Source organism: Protopterus annectens, chromosome 1.part0 (genome assembly GCF_019279795.1).
Source record: "Protopterus annectens isolate FY-2018-M chromosome 1.part0, PAN1.0, whole genome shotgun sequence".
Taxonomy (NCBI): domain Eukaryota; kingdom Metazoa; phylum Chordata; order Ceratodontiformes; family Protopteridae; genus Protopterus; species Protopterus annectens.
The window spans coordinates 58,306,397-58,333,037 of record NC_056725.1 but is presented as its reverse complement, the minus strand read 5'-3'; the positions used below and the strand labels follow the sequence as shown (position 1 = coordinate 58,333,037).

Below are 26,641 nucleotides of genomic sequence, written 5' to 3'. Positions count from 1 at the left end.
TACACAGAACCTGGAATTCATAGGTGCTCATCTAGGCATTTATTTTTATTTATTTATTTATTTGTTTATTTATTTATTTATTTAACATTTGCTAACCAGGAAAGTCCGACTTGGAACGAAGCCAATATTAAGCGGAGACCTGGGGAGAAATGCTCCAGACACGTCTTTGTAACGTGGGAGGAAACTGGAGCACCCGGGGGAAACCCATATGAATGCAGGGAGGACATTCAGACTCCACACAGAAGGCAAACCAGCCAAGAATAGAATCGAAGAACCTCTTGTTGTGAGATGACAATGCTACCGCTGCACCACTGCGCCACACTGGTCACTCAGATAGCATCTCTTCCTCCAACAAGAGTACATACCATCAGATCCCAGATAAGGGTAGTGGGTTTGCATTCCTCTCCTCCAGCATGACTAGTCTTGCAAGTTTTAATGTCCATGGCAGCAGCAAGAACTCTAGTTTCATTGACCAGATTTCATATGCAGATTCTACACTGGACTCTGTCAGTTCAGTTCAGTTAGGATTACAAAAGTTTGCAAGGAGCGCCTTTCTTTCATTCAAACAGAGTTTCTCAAGGCCATCCATTTGTTTTACTTCTACCGGTAGCTGTCGTAATCATGGATGCCTCCCATCATTGCTTGGGAAGGACATTCCAAGGTGCATGCTCCCCTCAAGAGGCCAGTTTGCATATCAATGCCCTGGAGGTGACAGCCATCCTTCTAGCACTGCAGGCCTTTCAAGATGCAATCCACTCCAGGATAATTGCAATCCAGTCAAACAATATGTCTGTTGTCAGGTATTTCAACAAACAGAGGAGAATAGGATGTTATCCTCTTTGTCAAAAGACGATGAGATTATGGCAGTGGGCGATATCTTCTGGTTGGTTCCTCACTGCAAAGCATATACTGGGGAAACCCAATGTGCTTGCAGACAAACTAAGCGGGTGCTTATGCAATGCCTTACAAATGGTCTCTCAAATACAAAGTGGTGGAGAAAATTTTCCATCAGTGGGGGCAGCCATGTTGCGATCTCTTTGCTCCCCCTAACAAGTGCAGCAGGTTCTTTGTCCTGATCCACCCACTGGGGGAGTCACTTTGAGATGCTCTAGTTCACAACTGGCCTTCCAGTATCCTCTGTGCTTATACCCTATTAGTTCTACTCCAAAAATTTCTACAGAAAGCTTACTGGTTGAAGAGCACAATTATCCTTATTGTACCTTTTTTGCTTCATCAAATATTGTTTCCTTCCTGTGGCCTCATCTTCTGTAAATGCCCTGGATAGCTGACCCTAGTTCAGACCTTCTGTCTTATCCAATGGGGGTAAAATATGCCACAAGTTAACCTCATGGTTTCTCCAGTTCCAGTGATGGCTAGAGAGCCCGGACTATCATCCTCAGTTCAGCATATTCTCTTTTCCTCTCACAAGGCTTCCAATAAGAAGATTTACAGAAGTAAATGGATGAAATTTAGTATATGGGCCATCCAGACAGATTTAGTTCATTTTTCCACCCCAGTCTCCACAGTCCTAGATTTTTTACCATCCCTCTTCAAAGAGGGGGCTAGTTTCCTTACTTTTAAAGTGCAGTAGGCTGCCATTTCCAATTTTCATTCCAGCATAAATCAAACTTCTTTGGCTTCTTCTCAGTTCTGCAAAACTCTTCTGAAAAGCATCTTTTTACTTAGGCCCCAGTCAAGGACCTTCCTTCTCCATGGGACTTAACTATCACACGTCAAAGTCTGACTCAAAGTCGTTTGAACCTTCTGCCAAGTTAGACATAAAATTTTTGTCCTGGAAGACCTTTTAACTAGTCCTCACAATGTCATCTAGATGAGTATCTGAACTCCAGACCCTTTCTTCCAAGTCTCCATACTTGATCTTTCATAAGGATATAGTGTCTTTATATACTAACCCATCCTTTTTGCCTAAGCTAGTTTCTGAGTCAAACATTAATCAGGTCATTATTTTCCTGGTTTTCTTCCCAAAGTTTTCCAGAAAAGGTGAATACATCCTGCAATTTTTGGATGTACAAAGGCAACTTCATTTTTATCTTCATCAAACCAAAGATTTCAAAATATCCAATCAATTGATTCTGTCCTTTTCTCACAACAGATCGGGCATGGCAGTTTCCAAAGTGATTTAGCCAAATGGTTGACTGGCTGCATTTCTTTTGTGTATAATCTTTGCCTAAGCAGCCAAGAGCATATTCAGTGAGGTCTATAGCAACTTCTTCAGCTTTTTTGTCAAGAGTTCAATAGATAACATTTGTGCAGCTGCCACTTGGTCCAATTCTCAAACCATTACTGCTCATTACAAATTGGATTTGATTTCTAGCAGTGCTATGAAATATTCTTCCATGAGGATCACCCAAGGTTCATCTAGCTGGGGACTCTTTCCCATCATTTGAGGAATGAATGAAACTGACATCAGATAAAAAGGTTATGTACTCACATTAGCAATGCAATCAGCAATCCTGGGGTAGACATAAGTGATTTTTCTTGGGAACCTATTGTTACATGTTTGAGCTTCAGTTTTATTTTTGTTGGTTCTTCTCAATTGATTCTTTATAGTGTAAACCATTACTAGTGGGGACTGCTAACTTGATGTGAAGCATATTAGGTCAGTGGGCATTATAGGTAATAGAGGTGCTCGAGAGCTGGATCCATAAATCTAGTAAAAGAGACGAGCGGGATCCAGTACCCATCAGTTGAGGAAGAATGAAAGTGGACAATACAGATGATTGTTATGGTCAGTATAAAACTTTTCTTTTTCACTGCACTTTAGAAGTTAATGTTTTATATCCATCTATCCATCCATAATCCCCTTTTTCCCATTTTTACACAGGAAGTTGGGGTGTCACTTCAATAGTGACCATCATCTAGAGCCAAGGTTCTCACCACCAGGTGGCTAGCCCTACCACAGAATGTTTTATGTTTTGTATGCATATATATTTCATATTATTTGTGAGCCCATACTTAAATAGCTGCACAGCAGCGAGCAGAAAAGTAACTTCATTTAGAACTGGATAAATGCTACAAAAATATCTCAAATTATAGAGTTGTTTATTCTGTGCAAACGCTACAGCTACAGAGTGCTGGAGATGCTGTAGGGGTAAATGTGGAAATATATGTATTTCTTGTCTTTCTTTTTTTGGTGGCTTTTCTCCCACTGTCTGCTGAACATGACACCATCTCAGTCAGTAAGCCCATTTGTTCCTTCACTATTTAAGAGCCAACCAGGAGGGTCATCAGTCAGACATCCATTGGGGCAGTTAGCAGTTTTTCTGTTTTCCTCTCACTCTTAATTTGAGCACATTTTAGGGAAATTGCAATGGGTTGACCATGGGGAGTAACTACGGGTGTTGCATCTGTGCAGCCCTCACCCCCCCCCCCCCACCAGGATATGCAGTTGTCTGTCTGGCCCCAACTGGGGATACCATACTACACTGAGTGAACTCAAACCCCACCCTCTCCCTAGAAGAGATGAACAGACCATTTCCATTTACTCTGCCCCCACCCCTTTCTTGCTTGGCTCCCTCAGTGCCAGAGCTGCTAATCAAAACCTGGTCACCTGGGTCACAGTCAGGGTTTTAGCCCTCTGAGGATGCAGGCCGAAATGTAACTCATATCTTAAATATGAATGAGAACTGGGAAGGACTCTGACATCCCTTATATCATGTAGGAAGGCTCCAGGATAACGTCAGCCCCAGCAGTCCGACTTGCCTCATTTACCCCCACCACCACCACCACCACTTGATCAGGGTGTCACTGATACATAGAAACTTATTGTTGTCAGCTTTAAAGTGCCATCAGGAGCATGGTTTTGGAAGCTGCTCCAACATTGCAAAGCTATTTCAGTTAATAGTACCACACCATTCAGTAATATTCATATTTCATATTTCTGTCTGCTGTGAGGTAATAAAGTGTAGAAATGCAATGAAGTAAATGGAAGCTGCGTTGTTCTAAGTCATTCTGTACACTTAAACTTAGAGGATGGTGTGTAGAAATTTTATGGAGCAAGTTAGATTATGAGAAAATTTGATGCAAAAGAATGCATTCACCTAGTAAAAGCAGATTACTGTCTTGAAAGTGCTGGTTAACTGATATATGTTTTGAAAAGAGGGATGGGTAATCGCTGGTAACAGATCCTTTTGCTGTTGAAAATTCTTGTAGGAAATTAATTCCCTGTTGTAATAAACTAGTTGTACAGTGATTCACACCATTGGAAATTATGTAATACAGTTTTTCTAAACATTTCATAAAATATAATGTAAAATAAAGATAACATTACTTTAAGCAAAGCTATAACCCTGTTGTGTTTGTTGCTTCCCTAACAGATCTGGATGGCTGCTTGTGCAGGAGTAATCATATAGTAAATATGACCCTGATGATGCACTGCTGGGTAATGGCTTCTGCAGAATTTGCACGCAGACTTCTTGCATTATATCCTTTTCATTGATGGTACCTCTAACTCATGCTACTACATTGTGGTTTGAAGCCTTTATGGATATTCAGTTTTGATTGATATTTCAAGGACATTAATAGCTCCTACAGTTAGAGGCATGAACAAAAAACTGAACTCACTTGGGTTGCTTTTTATAATCTATGTAATAAAAATACTTTTAAATGGGATGTACTAAATACTGTGGCTGTTTCTTGAACTTTGTTATCTGAAAATAGCATTCAACAGAAAAAGCATTATGATTCAAGAAGTCACACAAATGTCACAAATGTAAGACTTAACAAGTGGTGCTCATTTGTTTGTACAATTATGCCACTATCACTAGATGTTTGCTGAGAAGTGTAAAGTCCCACTTATCCAAACCCTCTATCAACTCCACAGTCTGAAACTCGCCACTGTTTTTGTTCCTGAGGAAGGGAAAATTGCAATGATGGTGATCTTGTAAAAGATGGTCCCTCTTCTGTCCCTTGGAATTACAGGCCTGACTGTCTCACCAGTATTAATTGCAAGGCTTTGCAATACATTATGGCTGAACAAATAAACACTGATATAGGTAACCTTATACCCATAGAAAAACATCAATTCAGTTTCGTAAAAGGCAGATAATGTCTGCTCAACCTGCTTGAGTACCTCTTAAGGATTATTGAGATCATGAACAAGGACCACACAGTTGCACTGCTTATGTATACATTGCCAAGGTCTTTGACACTATCCCCCATGCTGGGATTATTGACAAACTCTCCCAACTCAACATCTACCCATACATAGTCCACTGGGTTGGTAAATGGCGGTTTATCAGAGCCCAAACTATAAAGGTTGGGGCATTTGCTATAGACAGAAACATGCCACTAGTGGTATCTCATAACGCTCTGTCCTGGGTTCTTTCCTCTATAGTATATACTTCTCTGACATAAAAACCTATATCAAGGTAATCTGGCTACCCAAGTTTACTGATGATTGAAAACTGGGGTTGGTTATCAAATCTCAAGGCTGATACTCAAATTCTTCAGCTGGACCAAACAAATGCTTGGTGTAGTGATGTTAATACCAAAGAATGCAGCATAGTTTGGTAAATGTAGCATCACTACTGCTCACAATGTTGATAACATTCTATTTACTTTTGACACAGTCATCAGTGACTTGTGTTTTTTTGTTGATAACAGACTCATCTTTAAACACTATATCTCTGTGGTGAATAGAAAATCCTTCTACTTTGCACAGCTTATACTTTGTGGAATCTCCACAAGTCTAAGGAAGTTATAATCCTAGAGTGTTTCCTTCAGCATGTACCTCACAAAGCACTTAAACCAGTGAAAAAATTCTACTTAATTGCAAGGAGGGGGCTAGTCTCCCCCCAATATTAGGTAATGTGGTTGAACTTCTTGATGGCCTCTTTTGGTCTAAAGCATAGTGAGATCATATGTAGCTATATTTATTTTATAACAAGCTGCTATTTTTTTAAGTCCACTTGATTGACAAAGTGGCTTGGATCTCACTGGACCCCTGGTAGGCTGACGGTTCTGTGACCCTTTTGTTCCCTGCCGCTGAGATCACCAGCTTCCCTGTTCAAGACAAAGGTTGGACTTTGCCTCCCTCAGAAGAGAGCCAAGTGTCTCATTTGTTCTCTTGGTTGACTTCATCAGCCCTGTTCCTCCTGAAAGGTTGAGCATCTGGGTATAGAGAGTGGCCCAAGCAGTATGTCAGGTGTGTCTCCCACAATGGAATTTATTTATTTATTTATTTTATTTTACATTTGTTAACCGGGGGTGTCTGACTGAGCCGAAAAGGCCCTTTTCCAGCAGAGGCCTGGGGAGAAAAGCTCCACAAAGAAAAATTACAGACACATTTAGTTATTTAGACATGATCAATATACCCACAAATTACAAGAGACATGTTTTTACAGTGGTATGCGGCACAAACAGTTACAGTGGAGAGAACAATCAAAAAAATATTAATTTTAAAAATAAAGGTAAGTAATAGATTTGTGGTGTACGACTGAACTTTGGAACGTAGGTAGAATACATACATAGTACACAGGTACAGTACATACATTGTAGATTAGCCAGTGTTTGTGAGTAAGATTGAAAAACTATTATCAATTGCTCTAGATTTAGTATGTATATGTTATCTGCTTTCACTAGCCTGGGGAGCAATCATGGCACTGCCAACTTTGCTTGAAATGTTGCCTAATGAGGTCTTTAAAGGAGGCTTTGGATGATGTGTTTTGAATGCTAGTAGGGACAGAGTTCCATTTTTTACCCACCGAACTACTATATAGTGCATCTCCAAAGCTATTGTAGTTGTTGGTGACTTCTAGTAGTAGTTTGCTTGATGATCTAAGAGGCCTTTTGGCTGAGTGATGTTGTACTAAGTTTTTGAGGGCAGGACACTTATTGGGGAGGTAATAGATAGAATGACAGAGGCAGAGCTGATTGTAGGTTAGGAGGTTGGGCAGTTCAAGCCAGTGGTGCTGTCTCAAAGCAGTACAGTGATGAGTTCTATATGAGCAATTTGAAGCAAAGCGGGCAATTCTGTTATAGCAAGCTTCCATTTTGCTTAGTTCAGTTTTGTTGAGATTAGTCAGAATGGGAGATGCATAGAGTAGGGTGGATAGAAGTTGGGAGCGAGCAATGGCTGATCTTGTGTTGTTGGTAAGAAATGGTTTGATACGGTAGAGTGACCCCAGTTTGGCATGTACTTTTGTAATAGTTAAGTTCAGATGACTATCACATTTTAGGTGGGAGTCTATGGTTATTCCCAATAGCTTAGCCTGTGCCACTGGAGCAATTGGAGTAGCATTTGTGGAGTAGATAGTGAATTGACTGTTAGTGTTTTTGTTAGAACTAATAAGGTTGTGCAAGAACAAACAACTGATAAAATATAATCAGATCCTGCAGATAGACTAGTGGTGGACCGTAGCTGGGATAGCTACTAAAGTTCAAAAAAATGACACGGATATATGAAACTTGAATTATGTCACTGATAAAACAGAACGAAAAAAAGATGAAAAAACACTCCTTTTAAATCCACAGAAACCTCACTGCTTCGCCGAATTGGCAAGATGTTGAACTAAAGTGTAACAAAAAGACTGTTACACACTGATGTTTAGCAGTTCAAAAGTAAAGTAGGACTAAATCTGTTTATATCCCAGGCATATACATTCCTGTAACTCTTCCAAATGATGCAAAGTAACTTGAACACAACTCACAACAGTCTGTGTGGGGAGACCACAACAACCATAAAAAAGTACCTTAGAATGTTTGTAAAAGCTGATGAAATGTTGTAGAGCAAATGCCTGGTTGCTCAGGAAGTCCTGACTATCCGTTTAGCTTGTGGTATAAAAAACCAATCCAATACTTTGTAGTTAGAAAACACAAGAAGCTTCCCTTGGCAAACTCAATAGTTCCAGACTTGCAGGAAGCAAATGAAGCACTAGCACAATTGCTATGTAAACAAACTCAGAAGTTCCAAACTCATAGGAAGCAAAAAAGGCGCTGTAGACTGAAAATAAACTTTATTACAACGATAGCATTCCTTAAGCACTAGTTGAGCTTTCATCTGCACCATCGCAGACTTCATCAGAACTAGTGCAAAACTTTAATTAACTCATTTAAAAACAGTTTTTACCAAAACTTTGTTACTCAATTTAAAGAAACAGTACTCCATTTGTAACATAACTAATATTGGACCTATATAAAAACATATAAATCTTGGTGATTTATGTATATACATACCAAAAGTAAATACAAATGTATATATAATTATAAATATTGATTTTAAAAGTCACTAAAAATAATTATTCATATGGTATTGTGATTGAAATACTAAAACATGAATTAAATTCACTATGTGTACTTACATTTCATCAAATATTGCAGCCATAAAAATATTATATATCAAGAATTAAAAATGGTTTTATACTTATAAAATCGTTAATACCTGGATTCCTGGTGGAATCAGTTAAAATCTGCCACTTGCTTTCTTTACAGGCCAGTCTTGTTTTCCAATCCTCCAAAAGGAATTTCCTTCACCTCATCTATTATCATAAAGGAGAATGTGTGTCCCTCACCATATTCCTTGATGTGTCTGTATAGGGCATTTTACTATCCATTTTCCTAATTTTATAATAATGCTCATAAATACGTTTCTTTAACTCTCTTTCTGTTTTGCCTATATAATAGGCTGGACATTTTTGCACAGAGCTAAATATACTATGTGCTTGGTGCTGCAATTTCCACCTATGCTCCTAATTTTACTGTGATTAATGTCATTCAAAACAATATCACTGTTGGTGTTTATATGTGTACATTGTTTGCATCTTCCGCACTTTCTGGTGAAAACCTTGTCTTTATTATTGTTTCTGCCTTTCCCTAACTTGGAATGTTCCAGTAATCTTTTATGTTGGGACCAGTTTTGTATACTATCTTAGGTTCCTCACCCAGTATATTTTTGTTGACATCTGATACTGTGATAATGTCCCAATATTTCTTTATAATGTCCTTAATCTTGGTGCTGTGAGGGGTATAGGTCAGAACACACACTCTACCCATATTTGCTTTCTGCAAGTTAGCTCATCTCTTTATCAAGACCTAGCAGTGGTTTGTATTTTATTCCCCATTGGGATTTGACAAATTCAATGGTGTCACTAATCATGTTGCTGGGATATCCTCTCCTTTCAAATAAATCTGCTAACAGAACCATTTCTCCTTCCATGAATTCTCTAGTTGATGACATTCTAGCACATCTAATGCACTGTCCCTTCATAATATTTTTGAAAATGTGTGGTGGATGTTCACTTCCAAAAAATAGATAATCATTAGAGAATGTGCTTTTTCTATGTATCTTGGATGTAAAACCGTCCTCATTGGAACCTATGAACACATCCAAATATGAAATACCTGAGTTATTTGTTTCATAGGTAAATTTCAAAAAATTGGTAGTTTCGTTGATGTATTCAATAAATTGTGGTATTGTCTCGTTGGGTCCCTTCCACAGAATGAATATATCGTCCAGAAATCTTACATAGAAGGTGATGTAGCTGGAGAATGCACAGTTGGTAATGAATTCATTCTCCCAATCAGACATAACCAAGTTTGCAAATATGGGGGCACAAGATGCGGCCATAGCAACTCCTTGCTTTGTCTGAAAAATTCACCCTCGAAAGTAAGATAGTTGTGATCCAACACTAGGCCCATCATATCCATGATTAGATTTATTTTATCCCAGGTCAATGTAGAAAACTTTCTAAGACTCCTGGCAAATCTCTCTAGTCCCTCGTCCTTAGGAATACATGAAAATAAGTCACATATATCAATGGTGATGAATGTACATTGTTCTGTCCATTTGTCAGGACTGAGTTTACTCAAGAAATCCCATGAGTCTTTGATGATGAATGGTACATGTGTATAAATATGTTTCGTCCATCTATCGATCGTTACTCCTATGTTATATGTTTTTGACTTTGAACCTGAGATGATGGGTCTGAAGGGTGGTTTGGTCAGAGACTTATGAATTTTCGGTATTCCTATTATGCAAGCCATCACTGGATGATCCACTTTTAGAAACCTATATACTTCTTCTGTGATGCGGTTATCAATAAAGTATTCTTCCAAAGCTATGTCAATTCTTCTAAAACCTTGGTTAATTTGATTAATTGAAACCTGTTGGTAATTCCCAGAATGGTATAAAATATGGTATATCTCAGTGATATAATCTTTTTGGGGATAAATAACTGCCCCTCCCCCCTTGTCGGGTTTCATTATTCTTACGTCTTTTTTATACATATATTCATTCAGTACTGCTCTTTCTTCTTTGGAGATGTTATCTTTTGTTAATTCCTGTTTTTTCCGATATTCTCTTGTGATTTCATGGTTGAGTAGATACAGTTCTTTACATATCATTTGTTCAAATACATTCACTTGTGAATTGTACTGAGGTATAAATGTACTTTTTCTTTTTAATTCAGTGGGTATGTATGTGGCCTCATCATCCTTTTCTTTTTCAAATAGTAGAGCCAGGTTAAGTCTGCGACTATATAATTTGATTTCTTTGATATGATCTACTAGATTGAATTTCTGTGTAGGGATGAATTTGGTTCCTTTGCATAAAAGGGAACATAATTCTTCATGAATAGGGACATCTGTGTAGTTGTACACGTTGAAACCTTTATAGTGCGTGATACTAGGTTTTTCTTTTTCTAATTCTGATGTATCTACCTCCTGTATGTCTATTTTCACAGTTTCATCATGTCCATTATTTGAATTTTCATTGTTGATGTTGAAGGGAGATGGGACCACGTCAATCTCTCTAGATGGAACTAAAATGGCAGGAGGAGAGACAGTAAAACCTCCAACTGTCGTTTTAAACTGACAAACTCTGGATTTTACTTGTATTTTCTGCTGCTCTGGTAATTTATTTTTCCATAATTTTGATGGTGTCTTCCTCCCTGAAAATTTTCCTGTCTGTCCACCTGTCTTCTACCTCTTACATGTGTATATCCTTCATCTAATCTTTCTTTCCTATCTTGTGGCCAAACATATACCTTACAAGTTCTATATAGCTCCATATCACGCTCTAATTTTTTGTTTTTCCTTCGGAAAATATTTTCCGCTGTGGTTTCTGCCATCTGAATTGTTTGTGGTATAAATCATACCACTGTTCAAATGCAGGGTTACGCAAAATAAATTCATTAACATGCTCTACTTCATCAATGAGTACATTCAACTTATCCTCGTAACACTTCAATAACAAATTCATATAACAAATGCCAAAATCATCAAACAAACTGTTGAAAGCTGAAATTGTACTCTCATTGTATTCTAGGCCCATAGGTAGTTTGAAAAACCTAATCCCTTTGGGAACTACCTTCGAATTAATGCATTGCTTCAAATAAGCTTTATCAACTTTAATATTCTGTATTTGTATTAAAATGTTTCCCATTTTGTATATACTACTTTTGATGGATTCATTTTGATCATCATCCCCATATAACCCATAGGTTAGGAGGTTGGGCAGTTCAAGCCAGTGGTGCTGTCTCAAAGCAGTACAGTGATGAGTTCTATATGAGCAATTTGAAGCAAAGCGGGCAATTCTGTTATAGCAAGCTTCCATTTTGCTTAGTTCAGTTTTGTTGAGATTAGTCAGAATGGGAGATGCATAGAGTAGGGTGGATAGAAGTTGGGAGCGAGCAATGGCTGATCTTGTGTTGTTGGTAAGAAATGGTTTGATACGGTAGAGTGACCCCAGTTTGGCATGTACTTTTGTAATAGTTAAGTTCAGATGACTATCACATTTTAGGTGGGAGTCTATGGTTATTCCCAATAGCTTAGCCTGTGCCACTGGAGCAATTGGAGTAGCATTTGTGGAGTAGATAGTGAATTGACTGTTAGTGTTTTTGTTAGAACTGGTTATAATCACAAGCTGAGTTTTCTTTGGATTGAGGATAAGTTGGGCTTTGGTAAGGTAGTTTTCAACGTCAGAGAATGCTAGTTGAGTTGTTTGTAGGAGGGTGGGAATGTTTTGTGCAGCACAGATTAAGGTAGTGTCATCTGCATACTGAATTATAGATGCATGCTGTGTGGAGGTGTGGAGGTCATTTGTGAAGACTGTGAATAGTAGTGGTCCTAAGACAGAACCCTGTGGGACTCCTATAGTTATGGGCAGCTGAGGAGAGAGAGAATTTTCCCATTTCACAGCTTGGTACCTGTCAGTTAAGTAGCTTTGGAACCAGTTAAGAGTGGAATTAGATAGATGATATTGGTTTAGTTTGTTTAGCAGGATTTGGTGTGAGACTGTGTCAAATGCTTTGGACATATCCAAAAAAAGAGTTGACACTTGCAGGCCTTCATTTTTGAGACGGTTTACTGCATCTGTGAAGCAGAGGAAAGCTGTAGTGGTACTATGGGCAGGTCTGAAACCATGCTGAGTAGGTGACAGGATGTTGCAGTCTAGGAGATAGTTTAGCATCAGGGTATGGATGCATTTTTCTAGGATTTTGGCCGGGGGGAGAGTAAAGCAATGGGTCTGTAGTTATTAAGTTCAGTGGAGGTCCCGCCTTTATGTATGGGTGTAACAGGATATTTTCCAGAGTTTGGGCACATAGTTTTCAACAATTGATCTGTTTATGAGAGTGGAGACTGGGATAGCAATAGCATCTGCTGTGAGTTTCAAGAAATAGCTGGAGAATGGAATATCTCTTGAGCTCAAGAATTGCTGCTTAACCTCAGGGTTGTGTTGCTTGTCTTCACATGTATGCTATTGCCAGCTTGTGTTGGGCAGGATTGTGCTCTGGGGTTGTGACATCTAGGTGTCACCCAAAAATCAGGCAGAGCTACTTCTCTTCCCCTTGGATGGGTGAACTGGCAAATGCTGCTCACTCCTATCGTCCCGACCCCCATACAATGTCATAATAAGAGTCATCTGGGTCACAGTCAGGGTGTCATATTTCTGTGTCACAGGGGCAGAACTACTAAATTCTTGAAATAAGATTCATTGTGGACCTAGGATTCTGATTTTTGCTAATTTGGTGAAGCAGTAGGGAAAATGCATTACTTTTTATCAAGAAATTCCACTGCAGCTTTTACTTCCTCATGAAATTCCAACAGAACAGGCAAATGTGTCTGCAACTTCTGTCAACATTGAAATATGGAACTCACAGAGTGCAACTTCTGCACTACAGTGGTAACCAGCTGAAATCCATATTAGGTATTCCAAAAGTTTGTTATAAAACACTTTATCTTCTGATTTTGAGACATCTAAATAAAGTATGTCAACTTCTGAGCTCATGAGACTGAGATCTTACTGAGCAGATAATAAATATGTCCATTGATTCTACTACCTGGAAGAATGTCAGTGTTAAATATTTTGTTTTATACAAGACATGAATTGTGGCGATAGTGGTTAAATATGTGTGAATGTATGACATAGCTGCCATATGATCAAAGTGAAGTAAACGTTTCATCTCCCAAGCCCCTGCTTACTTTTATCAAGGTTACGAGAACTTGTCAGGAATTTGGGATGCATGGCTAGGCTTAAAAAGGCATTTCTGGTCATTAGCCTAGTAAACACCTATGAACCTATGAACTAAGATATTTCTCTTACCAACACTTGGCTGTATTTTTTATTGGAATACACAACTCGTGAAGTACAGTGCGCCTTCTGCAAGCATAAAATGTCAACCTTGCTGAAATAAAAGATTGTCCTGTATAGCACAGTTAACGTTGCTCCCAGCCTTTAATCTACTGAAGGTGAAAGAGGGTTGGTAATAACTGGTCAGAGCATGAGAAAAGTTGTTGCTTTATGTTCAGCAATGCATTTTGTTAATAAAACAGTGTGATTCAGCATGGTTTGCATTAGATGTTTTTGCCTGGCTTTTAGATTTAGCTATTGTAAATAGCATTCTGTCACCAGAGCTAAGTGCTCCGTTTAGTGAGTAGTGGTGTATGACAGATTCTAGCTTTGGATATAGTCCAGGTTTTTGAAGAACTTTGTGAATTACTTGTAGTTAGGAATAACTAAAGGCATGTAAGAGTTCAAGCCAATTGAGGTTTTTAATGGTCAAGCAATAGTGAGATCTATGGGGCATATTTGTAGTGGCTGTTTTGTTGTAACATTGTTGTAGTCTGAGGGTTGTAGAGTAGCTTAGGTTTGCTAGAACTGGAGAGTTGTATAAGAGGGTTCGGATTAGGAAAGTAGTAGCAATGCTAGCCCTAGCTGTGTCTGTGAGGAAGTGTTTGGCCCTACAGAGACTGCCTTATTATTGGTGTTTTTTTAATGACTTTTGAGATGCATGTATGTCAAACTTCATTTTGTCTCCTGTGGTCACTCCAAACATTTTGGTGTGCATCACTAATTCAATTTTGGTATTTTCTGAGACAGAGAAATGTTGTTTACTTAGTTGTTTTGGAATGAATAACATTAACTTAGTTTATTGGGTTTAAGTAGTAATTGTAAGCTGTCAAGCCAAGTTTTTAGGAAGAGAAGGATTTTTGAGATGTCTGTTGCAGGATGGGTAGAGTTTTTGCTGAGCAAATTAATGGACTGTTGAGACATAAATGGAAGCAGTGTTTAGGCCATTTAAGCAGATATTGAACAGTAGGGAACCTAGTACTGAGCCTTGGGGGACCCCATGGGTTATGGGGAGTAAGGAGGGGGAGTTGTTTCCCATTTCACAGCCTGCTATGTCTGTTAAGTAAATATGAAACCAGTTAAGTGCAGAGTTTGTGAGGCCAAATAGCTACGGTTTGTGTGTGAGATAGTTTGGGCAAACAGTTTAAATCTTTTGATAAGTCAGGGAAGGCAGTGACCATTAGGTCAGCTTTGTTTCTAAGTTGGTTAACTGTGCTGCTAAAGCTAAGCAGGTACTGCAGTATGAATCCATGTTGTGTTTGAGACAGACATTTATGCTCTAGGATACAGTTAAGGAGTTAGGAGTTTATACATTCTTTAAGGATTTTTGACAGCAGTGATAGTATGGCAATCAGTCTAACTGCTGCAGTAGCCTAAGATGTGTGGGTTATATCCTGCATAGGCTATAGCAGCCAATCAGCTTCCAAAACTTCATAGCACCTTCCACGTGTCCAAACCCTTAGTCAACTCGAGCTGAGCTGACTAAAAAGACAGGTTTAGGTGCCAAGCCCTTCAGAGCTTTGCTACGGCTAAAGACAGCTCTCCTGTGCGGGCTTTCTAAAATAGACAATTGGCTTGTGCTATTCCACTGCTGAGCAGATAAGTTCCCTTTAGGAAAAAAACTTCCATATCTTATTTATAATGTTTGAATTTTATCTCCCTGTGTTACTTTGCTGTACTTTTAAATGTGATCACATTTTTGTGTTTGGCATTTTAAAAGTTGATTTGTCATTCTAAAACCATTTTTATGAATAAGGAGGAATTGCTTTTAATTTAATTTTGGGGGCTGGTAAAGTGTACTAGAGTGCTTTTTTATGTTTTTGTTGGGAAGTGTGACATTATTTTTTATTTTTATTTTATTTTACATTTGTTGACCGGGCTAGTCTAGCTGGATATATGTCCATTTTCAGTAGAGGCCCGGGGAGAAAAGCTCCACACACAACATACACAAGACAGTTTGACAAATTGTTAATAAAGACTTACACATACAAATATACATTTAAATCAACTATGTAGTAAAATCAGCATACATTTAAGGAACTCAAAAATTTAAATTCATACACAATGTACTGTAGATTTCAAGGCAAGTTTACCTAAAACAAATGGTTATGCAGTAAGGCAACAGCCAAGAAGATGACAGTAAAAGCTAGAAGGGAAGTGGAAGGAGTATGAAGGAAAGAGACGATAGGGCACAAGGCCAGAATCATAAGGAAGAGAGGAGAAGAAAAAAGACAGTCAAGACGAGGTGGGAGAGATAGTAGATGTAGGTCAGAGCATAAGAGGACAGGGGGAAGGGAAGCAGGGTAGATGTTTGGTTTCAGGCAGAAGGAAGGGTAAAAGGTAAGGAGAGAGTAAGGAGAGGGAAGTTAGCCTGGAGTACTACAAGAACAGAGCCAGTGGTTTTGGTAATGTAGTTTGATTTGTTGTTTGAAGAGAGGTAGGGATGAGATTAGTGTTAACTCTGTAGGCAGCAAATTCCATACTCTGCCTACAGTATTGGTGAAAAGAGAGTCACCAGCTATGTTGTGGGCCTTTATGGGTTTGGTCATAAGTTTACAGGAGGAACGAAGAGAGGTGAGATTGTTATAATGGAGTAGTAGTTGTGAAAGTATAGGGTGTTACTAGGTTGGTACAGTAGTTTGTGGGCAATTGTAAGTTGTGAAATATTAAGATAGTTTTGTAGTTCCAGCCAGCCTAACTGTTTCAAATTGAGGCAGTGATGTGTTCTAAAAGGGTTACTAGTGGCGAAGCGGGCAATGTTATTATAGCAAGTTGCTAGTTTGTTTAGATTAGTTTTTAAGGTTGGTGAAGATAGGAGAGGCATAGAAGAGAGTTGATATAAGATGGGTGTGAGCAATAGTAGCTCTAGTTGATTGGGTAAGAAAAGGTTTTATACGGTATAGTGATCCAATTTTTTGTTAACAGTTTTGATAGTGTTGTTGATGTGTTGGTCAAAAGAGAGATTGTTATCAATGGTAATACCAAGTAGTTTTGTTGTAGAGTCAGGAGAGATGATAGTTTTGTTGTTTGAGTAGATAGAGAAGTTAAGTGGAGAGGCAGTGGTGGGGGTGGAGAGGAGAAGTTTGGTTTTTTTGGCATTGAGAAGTAGATACCGTCTAGTAAACCATGTTTCTACAGTGTTGAATGTATTTTGAGTTAGAGTGGTTAGATCAGAGGAGGTGGATGCTGAACAAATGATAGTAGAGTCGTCTGCATATTGAATGCAGGTAGCTTGAGGAATTACAGAGTGGAGATCATTAATATAGAGGGAGAACAGGAGAGGGCCAAGGATAGAGCCTTGAGGGACACCAATTGCAATGGGAAGTAAGGAGGAGATATGGTTTTCCCAAAGAACGGCTTGTTGTCTGTTACTGAGGTATGATGTAAACCAGTTAATGGCAAGGCTGTCAAATGAGAGGGATTTGAGAATGCTAATTAGAGAAGAGTGGTTGACCATGTCAAAAGCTTTAGAGAGGTCAATGAATAGGGCAGAAGAGAATAGGTTCTTGTTGTGATTGCTGTTAATGGTATCTGCAAAGGAAAGGAGGGCAGTGGTAGTACTATGGTGGGGTCTAAAGCCATGCTGACAGTGAGCTAAAATATTGTGAGTAGAGAGGTACTGTACCAGTTGCTGATGTATACATTTCTCCATAATTTTTGCTAATGGAGAGAGAAGAGCAATGGGTCTAAAGTTTGAATAATCAATAGAGTTACCACCTTTATGTAGTGGGATAATATGAGAAATTTTCCAGATATGAGGGATGGTTCCTTCTTGGATGGTTCTATTTATGAGTAAAGAAATTGGGTAAGCAATTTCTTTGGCTGCTTTCTGTAAGAATAGGGAGGGAGCTTGTCAGCAGAGGGAGTACATGGTTTGAGTTTGAGAAGTAGTTTGAAGATGGTAGAAGTAGAGATGGGTTGTAAAGAGAAGCTACAGTTAGAGTTTAAGTGATTGTTAGGAGGATAAAAGTTATTAGTGTTTAATTGTCTAGCGAGAGATTGAATAGTATCAGAGAAGAATGAGTTAAAAGTATTTGCAGTTTGAAGAGGGGTGTCAGGGTTGGCATTTAGTGGGGAGGGAGTTTTGGCAGTACCAGGAGTAAGGAGTCTATTAATAGAAGACCAGAATTGTTTTGGTTTATTTAGGTTAGTTTCTTGTAGGTTGCAGTAGAACTTTCTTTTATCTGTGAGGATGGCTTTTTTGGTAAGATTTCTAAGTTGGCGAAAGTGATGAAAATCAGAGCTGATTCTATGGGACCTCCATTTGTTCCAGAGCTTGTTTTGGAGAGTATTAGTTTTCTAGTTTCATTTGAGAGCCAAGGGGCTGTATTAGATTTCATTCTAATAGTGCGTTCGGGGGCATGATTGTCTAGAATAGAAAGGAAAGTAGAATTAAAGAATAATACTGCTTCATTAAGTGGAAGAGCTTTTAAAGGGTTCCAGTTGCAAGTTCTGAGTTCGTTCTGAAAAAGGTCGGTTTTGAAGTGTTTAGTGGAACGTATTTTTCTTATATTAAGGGGGGGAAGATAATCAGACTTTTCTCTTGCAATGTATGTTAAACAGTGATCACTGAGGTCATCAGGCAGGGTCCCAACATTATAAGTGATATTAAGTTTGTTTATAAGAATCCAGTCTAATATAGTCTGTTTTCTGATTAACTTATTTACTCTTGTTGTGGATGTAATGGTTTGGGTGAAACCATTTAGGTTAATGTGGGAGATGGGATTATCATTTTTAATAGCATTCCAGTCAATATTTAAGTCACCAAGAATGATGGTTTCTTGGGGGTAGTAGTTGGAAACCCAATTAAGAAAGTCTTCTACAACTGGTATGTTGTTTCCTGGAGGTATGTAAATACAGATGATGTAAAGGGCTTTTTTGGCATTAAGTTGAAGTTTTGATATGATGGCTTCCACTTTACTATCTTGGGTTGGATAGGCTGGTAGGGTAGAGATATTAAGATGGTTCTTAAACAGTATTGCTACACCACCACCCTTTCGTTTGTTACGGTCAAGCCTGTGTATATTATAGCCTTGTGGTATAATTTCAGTATCTTTAGTGGCTGGCTTTAGCCAGGTTTCAGAGAGACAGAGAATGTCAAAGCTGTGTATATCTAGGAGGGTGTGAAGGTAGGGTACTTTATTATTTACACTGCGTATGTTAAGGTGTCCTATGAGGAGTGTAGTATTGGGGCCATGTTTGGGTGTTTGTGTAGAAGGATGTATGGGGCCAGGGTTAGGATGGATGTCACCGTCTTGTAAGGTAGGATTGATAGGTTTAGATGAGATTTTGATAATAAGAAGGGTTAGAGGTCTCACTTTTTTGTTAGAGTGTAGAGTGTAGGAGAGATGGGAGTACCTGTGGTATTTGGGTAGGAGGTATCTTGGGGTAGTATTGGTATTGGAGAAAGAATTCAGAGAAGTATAGAAGGAAGAAGTGTGTGGCTGTGAGTTTGTTTGTTGAAGGAGAATTGGATACTCGAAAAAGGTAAGGAGGTAGGTTGAGTAAAGAGTAGTTAAGAGTAGAATCAAGAGTAAAAATAGTGTGGATATATTAATAGTCATGTTAGAGAGTAAGTAAGTGAGAGTAGGTTGTAGAGAAAAAGTTGCAGATTAGGGAAGTCTAGAGGAAGTGTGGGTGTGTGATGTAAAGAAGGGATATAAAGAAGTGAGACAGGAGGTATGGTAGTGGTATGGAATGTGAGGTAGGGAGAGGGGTGAAATGAGTGTGGAAATATAGAAAGAGAGGTAATAGTGGTAGAAGAGAGTAGGTGAGAGTAGTGTAAGGAGGGGTAGTATGTAAACTAGAAAATGAGGGAGGAGGATATGGAGAGTGTGGAGGGGAGGGGATTAGTGTGGTGGTATTGACAAAAGGATTGGTTGGTAAGTATAGGGGAGGGACTAGAGAAGTATAAGGGTAGGATCCCGGGGGGTGGGTGGGAATTGGGGGTAGGGAGGGGAGCGGAGTGAGACCGAGGGCTTAACGGAGCGGGATACACAAAGAAGAAGGAAAAAGTATCAGAGAAAGCTAGGTAAGTCAGGGTAAGAGAAGGTAACCTGGGAGGAGAGGAAAAGGAGAGTACCTCAAAGGGAGGACAGGGCACATTCTGGAAGCATTATACTTTTGTTAAAAAAATTACCAGCTTGTACTGTTTTGTTTCCCAGGAGAGGAACCATTTTTGGTTTGACCATGAAACAAACTACCAGTCACATGGTCAGTCCTTCTTCCAGCCACAAAAAGTTAACTAACCACACTTTGCCACCACAGCAAGCTAGCAATTTGCCTCATTCACAGGTGGGTGACTCTGCCGTGGTCAAAGATGGTTCCTTAGACATCTGTCTTTTCCTCTCTGGTGTTGCTCATATAGCCACTATGGACTGTGGCTAGCCACATCATCTGCAGTTCTTGGGGTCCCCTTAGTGGGCAAGGCAAAGCCACTTTTGTTGGTGTTGGGAAGATGAACCTGCTTAACAAGAATGTTGTGCCCATCCCTGGGGAAGCTATTGATGTCATTAAATATCCTGTTTGGCTTAATTTCCCTGTCAAAAAGAAACAGAAAATTAAACATACATCCTTTCCTGCTCTAGTTACAATGGACAGGAGTAGTTTATTAGGTCTGGCTCAGGGCCTTGTACAGGCTATTACCTCATCTTATCAGGTGGTTTCTAAGAGAAAAAGGAATTTCGCTTCCTGAAGAGATTCAAGAAACTGAATCTGTAGAGGAATGTAATGGGACAGATACAGGTTTTTCTCCCCAGTATTCTGATTTAAACCCAGAAGAGAGCTTGATATCAGAATCTCCCTGTAAAGGATTCTGTTTCTCTGAAACTGCTTCCAGAATGTGCCAGTAATTTCAGTGGGAAGACACTGTTGTTTCTCAGTCCCTGAGAAAATACTATGAAATGTTACGACTGGAATTCCCAGAATCTCCTCCCATCCCCCCAGTGCTACCAGCATGGAGCATGTGTTTGTACCAGCATCTGGTTTCCCTGATAGCCAGCCTGCTGCACATAAGAAAGCAAATAGAATGTACAAAGGTCCCCAGTCTTTAAATGTCAGTACACTCATCCCATACCTGACCCAGCAGCTATAGCTTTAGATATAGTGTTATTCAGTCTGGCTGTTGTCAAGCATTTTGTTAACTCTAATCCTTCCCCTTCTGACAAGGATGGTAAAACAATTGATACATTGGGGGTGGGGGGGTGTATATCTGGCAACTTTAGTTTTTTAAAGTTTTGAGTTTTCAGGCTTATATGTAAAAGTGTATTCTGACTCATTGTGAAAGTATGTGGAATGTTTGCTCTGCAGTTCCTTCCTGTGAGGAAAAATCTGTTTGTGTGGTTTAGATTTTAGTATTTCTCAGGTCATTATTCATTATATAAAATGCGTTAATGACTTTGTAGATGCTACATCCAGGGCTGTTGCCACTGGTACTGTGTTGAGGAGGTTTACCTGGCTGCATTCTCAAAGCCTGCCAAGATGTAAATAAAGAGATTTTAAATTCACTTTTGGTTCTTCTGCTGCAGAGGTTATCAGAAACGTGATTAGAGAGCTAAGATGATACAGGGAATATTTTAGATTTTTCATCTCTCCTTCTCTGAATTTTCATGACTATGTAAGAGATTTTGCCCCCTCCCAACCCTAGAAGTCCTTTATCCCTTCAAGAGAGTCTGAATCTCCATTTCTCACTTTGTCAACAGATTGTTTCAGACAAGTGGGTTCTGAAATTAATTCACCAGGGGTACAGATTGCAATGGAAAGAAGTTCCTCCTTTGCAGGGAATTATTCCTCATCCTCCAGACCAGACTGTTCTGCTCCCTATTGTCCTACAGCACATACTTTTTAAGCGGTAATTGAAAGAGTTCCTCATTCCCAATGGGGAACAGGTTTTTATTCAAGAATATTTCTGGTGCCAAAGAAAGAAAATGCCTTGAGACAAGTTCTATGACTTTCTTTCGTAAGCCAGTTTGTGATAGTGCCCAAGTTCAAACTGCTTTCACTACAAAATCTCTTACCCCTTCTTCCTCATTTGAGTTTTTTGGAAACCTCAGATTTAAAAGATGCTTATCATCACCTTCCTGTAATTCCAGACTTCAGACATTTTTTAAGGTTTATGTATCCGGAGCACATTATCAGTTCTCTGCCTTACCCTTTGGGCTATCCACTGCTCCAAGAGTGTTCACAAAATGTCTTGCTCTGTTTATAACACATTGCAGTCTACAGGGTGTCAACATTTTTTCCATAGTTAGAAGACTTGCTTATCTTTGCTTAGTCTTTTTCAAAGAGTCAGGAATATCCCCTTAGGTTGAGAGATCTCCTATGCAGGATAGGATTCCTAGAGAACATTCAAAAGTCTGTTTTGATGCCTTCATACAGGATTGTGTTCCTGTGGTGTCTGCTATACACCTCAGTAGGAAGATCTTTACATTCACAGGAAAAGATTAATTTATATTTATATCATTTCCAGAAATTTCCACTCAGACTTTGGTCACTGAGAGAAAGTACTTCAGTATGCTGAGTCTCATAGCATCTTTGATTCTCATGGTACTTTTGGCAAGACTCCACATGAGAAAGATATAATGGTATCTGAAGTCTCTTTGGTCCCCCCTCTTCAAATTCCACTTCTGGGATCTGTTAAAAGAGAAATCACTTGGTGAAGACATCAAATATCCCTGAACCCAGGTCTCACCTTCTCCCCTACTGCTACAAAGCAGTCAGTTACCACAGATGCCTAAAAGTTTGCTTGGGGAGCAGTGTCAAGGGAGATAAAAGTGCAAGGCCTCTGGCCAACAAAAACTGACTCCAGCAAGTAAATGTAAAAGAGGTGGTTGCCCTTATCAAGATACTCAACTCTCTGAATCATCTTTCATCCCTGTGACCATTTAAAGTTGTTGGAGACAATACTGCAGTGATGTGGTACATAAACAAGCAAGATGGAACTATATCTTAGCCCCTATGCAGACTAGCCATGGCAGCATTGCATATAGCTTAACAGCACAATCTCAAACTACAGGCTTCTTACATTCTTTCAGAGCAAAACTGTGTGACAGACAAGCTGAGCAGGATAAAGGCAGACCCTCATGAATGGAATCTAGATCTGGAGGTCTACTAAGAGATGATCCATCTGTGGAGAGTTTCACAAATAGACCTTTTTCCTCCACTGAGCAATCAGCTGGCAAAATGTTGCTACAGAACTCTATTCAAGAAGGCCTGGAATGTTCCTATATGCTTTTTCACACTTGAAATCCAGGGTACCTCTGAAGATTCAGAAGGAATCCTCCAAGATCATCATGGTGACTCCCTTCTGACTCAGACAGCAGTAGTTCTCCCTTATTTTGAAATTGTCTGAAGGCAATTTCCACAACTTCCTGAAAGACTGGACCTACTTGCAAAAGAAGAGGGATGTTTGATATATCCTTACCCCAAAAAACTTAAACTGACTATCTGGACGATAGGGTCTTAATACTTTTTAGGCACCTGTTTACTGAGGACGTGCAGGAGATACTAATGGAGGTAAGAAAGCCTGCTACTAGAAAATCATGTATTACCAAATGGAAAAGGTTTTCTAGTTGCTATCAACAACATAATCAGCACCCATCCAGGGCTACTGTTTCTCTGGTTTTGCAATATTTGTGAGAGTTACTTTCCCTAGGCCTGTCTTATTCATCCGCAAATGGTAATTTGTTAGGCATTTCAGCATGTCTGCCCATGCATCCCCCTCTTTTAAGACATTCCAATGTCAACATGTTTTTGAAAGAGGAGTTGCATAAGAGACTGCCAAGACAAGTGGTGACTTCTCCTTAGGATCATACTTTTCTGTCAGAGAAACAAACTCTTTTTCCATTTAAACCAGCTTATCTCACTGACTTGAGATTTTTAATATAGAAAACATTTGTACTGGTTGCTCTGATCTCTCCAAGAAGAGTACGAGTTAAACGGTCTTATGGTGGGTCACCCTTATCTCATTTTCCACAGAGAGAGGGTTTCCTTGAGAGCTAATCCTCATTCTATGCCTACTTGAAGCAAAACTATCCATCTCCCTATGTTCTTTCCTGAACTCCAAAATGAGGTAGAAAGGATACTTCATATCTTGACAGAATTTCCAATCAGTAGTTTATTTCTTATGAAGGTTAAAACAAGGGAAAACCGGTCTCAAAGCAGGCTATTTCTAAATGGTTGTTTCAGGCTATTACCATTTGTTATTTCAAACACAACAAAACTATTCCAGGTGGGGTCAAGGATTATTCCACCTGGTCCTTCATTTCATCTGTGGCTTTTTGGGATGGGTTAGAGTAAAGACGTATTCTAGAAGCAACAACTTGTTCCTCTATATATACATTTACAAGGCACTACAAGCTAGGTTCCTTATCCAGGTCTTGGTCAAACTTTACTCAGACTATTCTCCAGGGGCTTCTGGATCCTTCTCCTTCTACCTCCCAGTTGTTCTATGCTATCTATGGTAGTCTTCCTATATAGCTTAGGCAACTGCAGCAATGATTGATATTAAGAACACAGTATAGTTGTGTAAGTAAACTTACTATAAGATTAGATGTTTAAATGAATGCCAGGGAGTGGACATTTATTTATTTATTTTCCCAGCAATGTCATCGCAAGAACTCAGCCACCCTCTCTCAGTCGGACATGTAAGCTCTGAAGGCCTTGGCACCGGAACTTGAAGCTGACTAACAGTTTGAGTATGTGGAAGGTGCCCTGAAACTTTGGAAGCTGGATGGCTAAAATATCCTATGCAGGATATACCCCACACAGCTTAGGCTACAGAGGGAGGCATCATGTGAACATGTACCAATATGGTAAATATATTTACACATCTGTACTTTTTCCAGAGCTGAGGTACATAATTTTCTTTTACTGAGCAGTTAATTAAGATGCATACTAGTTAAGCCATTGCATCTGCAGCAATTTTGATATATTCTGGAGGTAAGTTATCAGGGGCTAAGGTGGTGGGTTTTAGTTTTTGTAAGAGTTTTTTTTTGGTGAAAGTAGGGGCTGTGCTAAAGGAAAAAGAGTTGGGTTGACTGGCAGTTTGTGTTTGATTTCTTAGGATGCATGTGGAAATATCTGAATGGAGAGAGGCTGCTGTTTTTATAAAACTGGAATTGAATCGAGAGGTTATGCTCCCATTTAGGAGATAGGTGGGAGGACATGGTTGGGTGGTCTTGATTGGATGTAGGAGGTTGCTGATTGATGTCCAGAAAAGTTTTGAGTTGGACTTAAATGTATCTTGACAGTGAAGTGAGCCTTATCGCAGCAAAGGTGAAGAGAGCAAGCAAACACTGCAGGAGTACAATGGCATACCAGCAAGAAGGAATAGAAAACAGATCTATATAATATGCAGGTATTATCTGTAAACACAAGTAAAACTTCAAGGAGTGCATTTAGTTGGACCAGACAACTACATAAGGGATGACTGTATGCAATTGTCTAGGAAAAAGAGTTTAAAGCCGTGACAGTTACATTATTATCAGGAAAGAGACTTTTAGCAGGGAGAATACTTGAGAGTAAAATTTTCAGTTAGTGTCCTCCAGTATTATGCAGGGGTAAGGTAAAACACACATGGAATTTGTCTACAAGAGATGCATGTTTTTAGTTTACAAAGCTTGAATAGGATTTAGCTTGCAGGGTAGATGCTACAATAAAAGACTGACAAACTAAAGGTTAATTGTAGCAGAAAATTGGGGTGGGGAGGGTAATGCTGGGTCTCCCTAGCCATAGATGGCAAATTTATTCAGTTCAAAAAGACAAGGTAGACCTACACTTTTGCTATTGCTAAGTAGCATTACTGGGGAACTTTTCTGCCTTGGAGTGGTTAGTGCGCTTATGTATGAAGGTGGATAGCTTTTCTTTTGAGCTTTTTTATCCTACATGTCAGTCATATCTCTCAATCTCTCAGTGCAAAAAATCTGGACAAAGCCAGAAATAATGGGAAGGACAAAGGGCCAAAAATAGGAGCAGATTTTAAATATTGCTCCTATAAACTTAGAAAGTTGCCAGAATAACAGGTTTTGTATTATTATTTGTTTGATGAAAGATATAGTCTGAAACTAAAAAAATGTCTGCCATTATTTAGTATCATTTAATGAATTCAATCCTCAATGATTTGCCAGAAAACCACATATTTTAAGAGGAACAGACCTAAAATATGAGCAAAAATCTGAACAGTTGAGAGGTATGATGCCAGTGTACAGCACAACGAGAAAGGACAGAAATAAAAGAAAAAAGAGAGATAGTATTGTAAATAAGGGTGTTATTAAGATGTGTTACTGCTGCCACATTTACTTTAGCGTGTCTTTTAGGGAGGTAGTTAGAACACTCATATATACACATAAATATCTATTTGCACAATTACACTCATTGCATTTTAGCTAAATAGTGAAAAAATGAGCAATATTGTTAAAATTGGACCTGCTTCACAGTAATTTTGTAAGACATAAACCTCTTAAAAGCCATTATGTTATACAGTAGTTTATGCATCTGCTCACAAGAGTGAATAACTCAGCTATAAGACAGCATCACTTCTTAGCAGGAAGAAACACAAAATTGTGTTACTCAGTATGTAGTGTAAATTAAAAGCCCTAATTATGCATCAAATTAAGTCAATATACTAAAGAGATGATTTCATTTAAAATATCTGTTTAAGCAATTGGGTACTTAATATTAAAAAATAAACTGGCCCATATTACTGTCCTCCACTTTAGTCACTGATTATAAGACATGCAATGCTCCTATATGCTTAGCTATCCAACAGAGATATGTACTAATAATAATTAGTATCAACTGTTGCTATTACACAGTACATTTCAGTTCATTCACCACTTTATATGGAAACATTAAGATAAGTGCGGCAGGTAAATATAGTATAAAAATCCATATGACTTATTTATAGCACACAGTGGTAAGTACAACCATATGCCATGCTGCTCTAGGGTACTATTTTCACCTCATGAAACATTTGTTGCATTTTTGTTAATTGTGCAGTGGCAGCTGGTGACGTCAAATTAAAGGGGGGCTGCAGGAGACAGCTGAATGAGTGGG

At 38.9% G+C, this 26,641-nt stretch overlaps 1 protein-coding gene across 1 annotated transcript in view; it reads left to right on the top strand.

Moving 5' to 3' along the window:
- The window catches only part of LOC122787152 (RAS guanyl-releasing protein 1-like), a 1,047,578-nt gene that overhangs the window by 722,980 nt on the left and 297,957 nt on the right, over positions 1-26,641 (top strand). Inside the window, exon 3 of the mRNA XM_044062873.1 lies at positions 4,338-4,443. Within this exon, the coding sequence (XP_043918808.1) occupies positions 4,338-4,443 (106 nt within the window). The remainder of the gene's footprint in view (positions 1-4,337; positions 4,444-26,641) is intronic.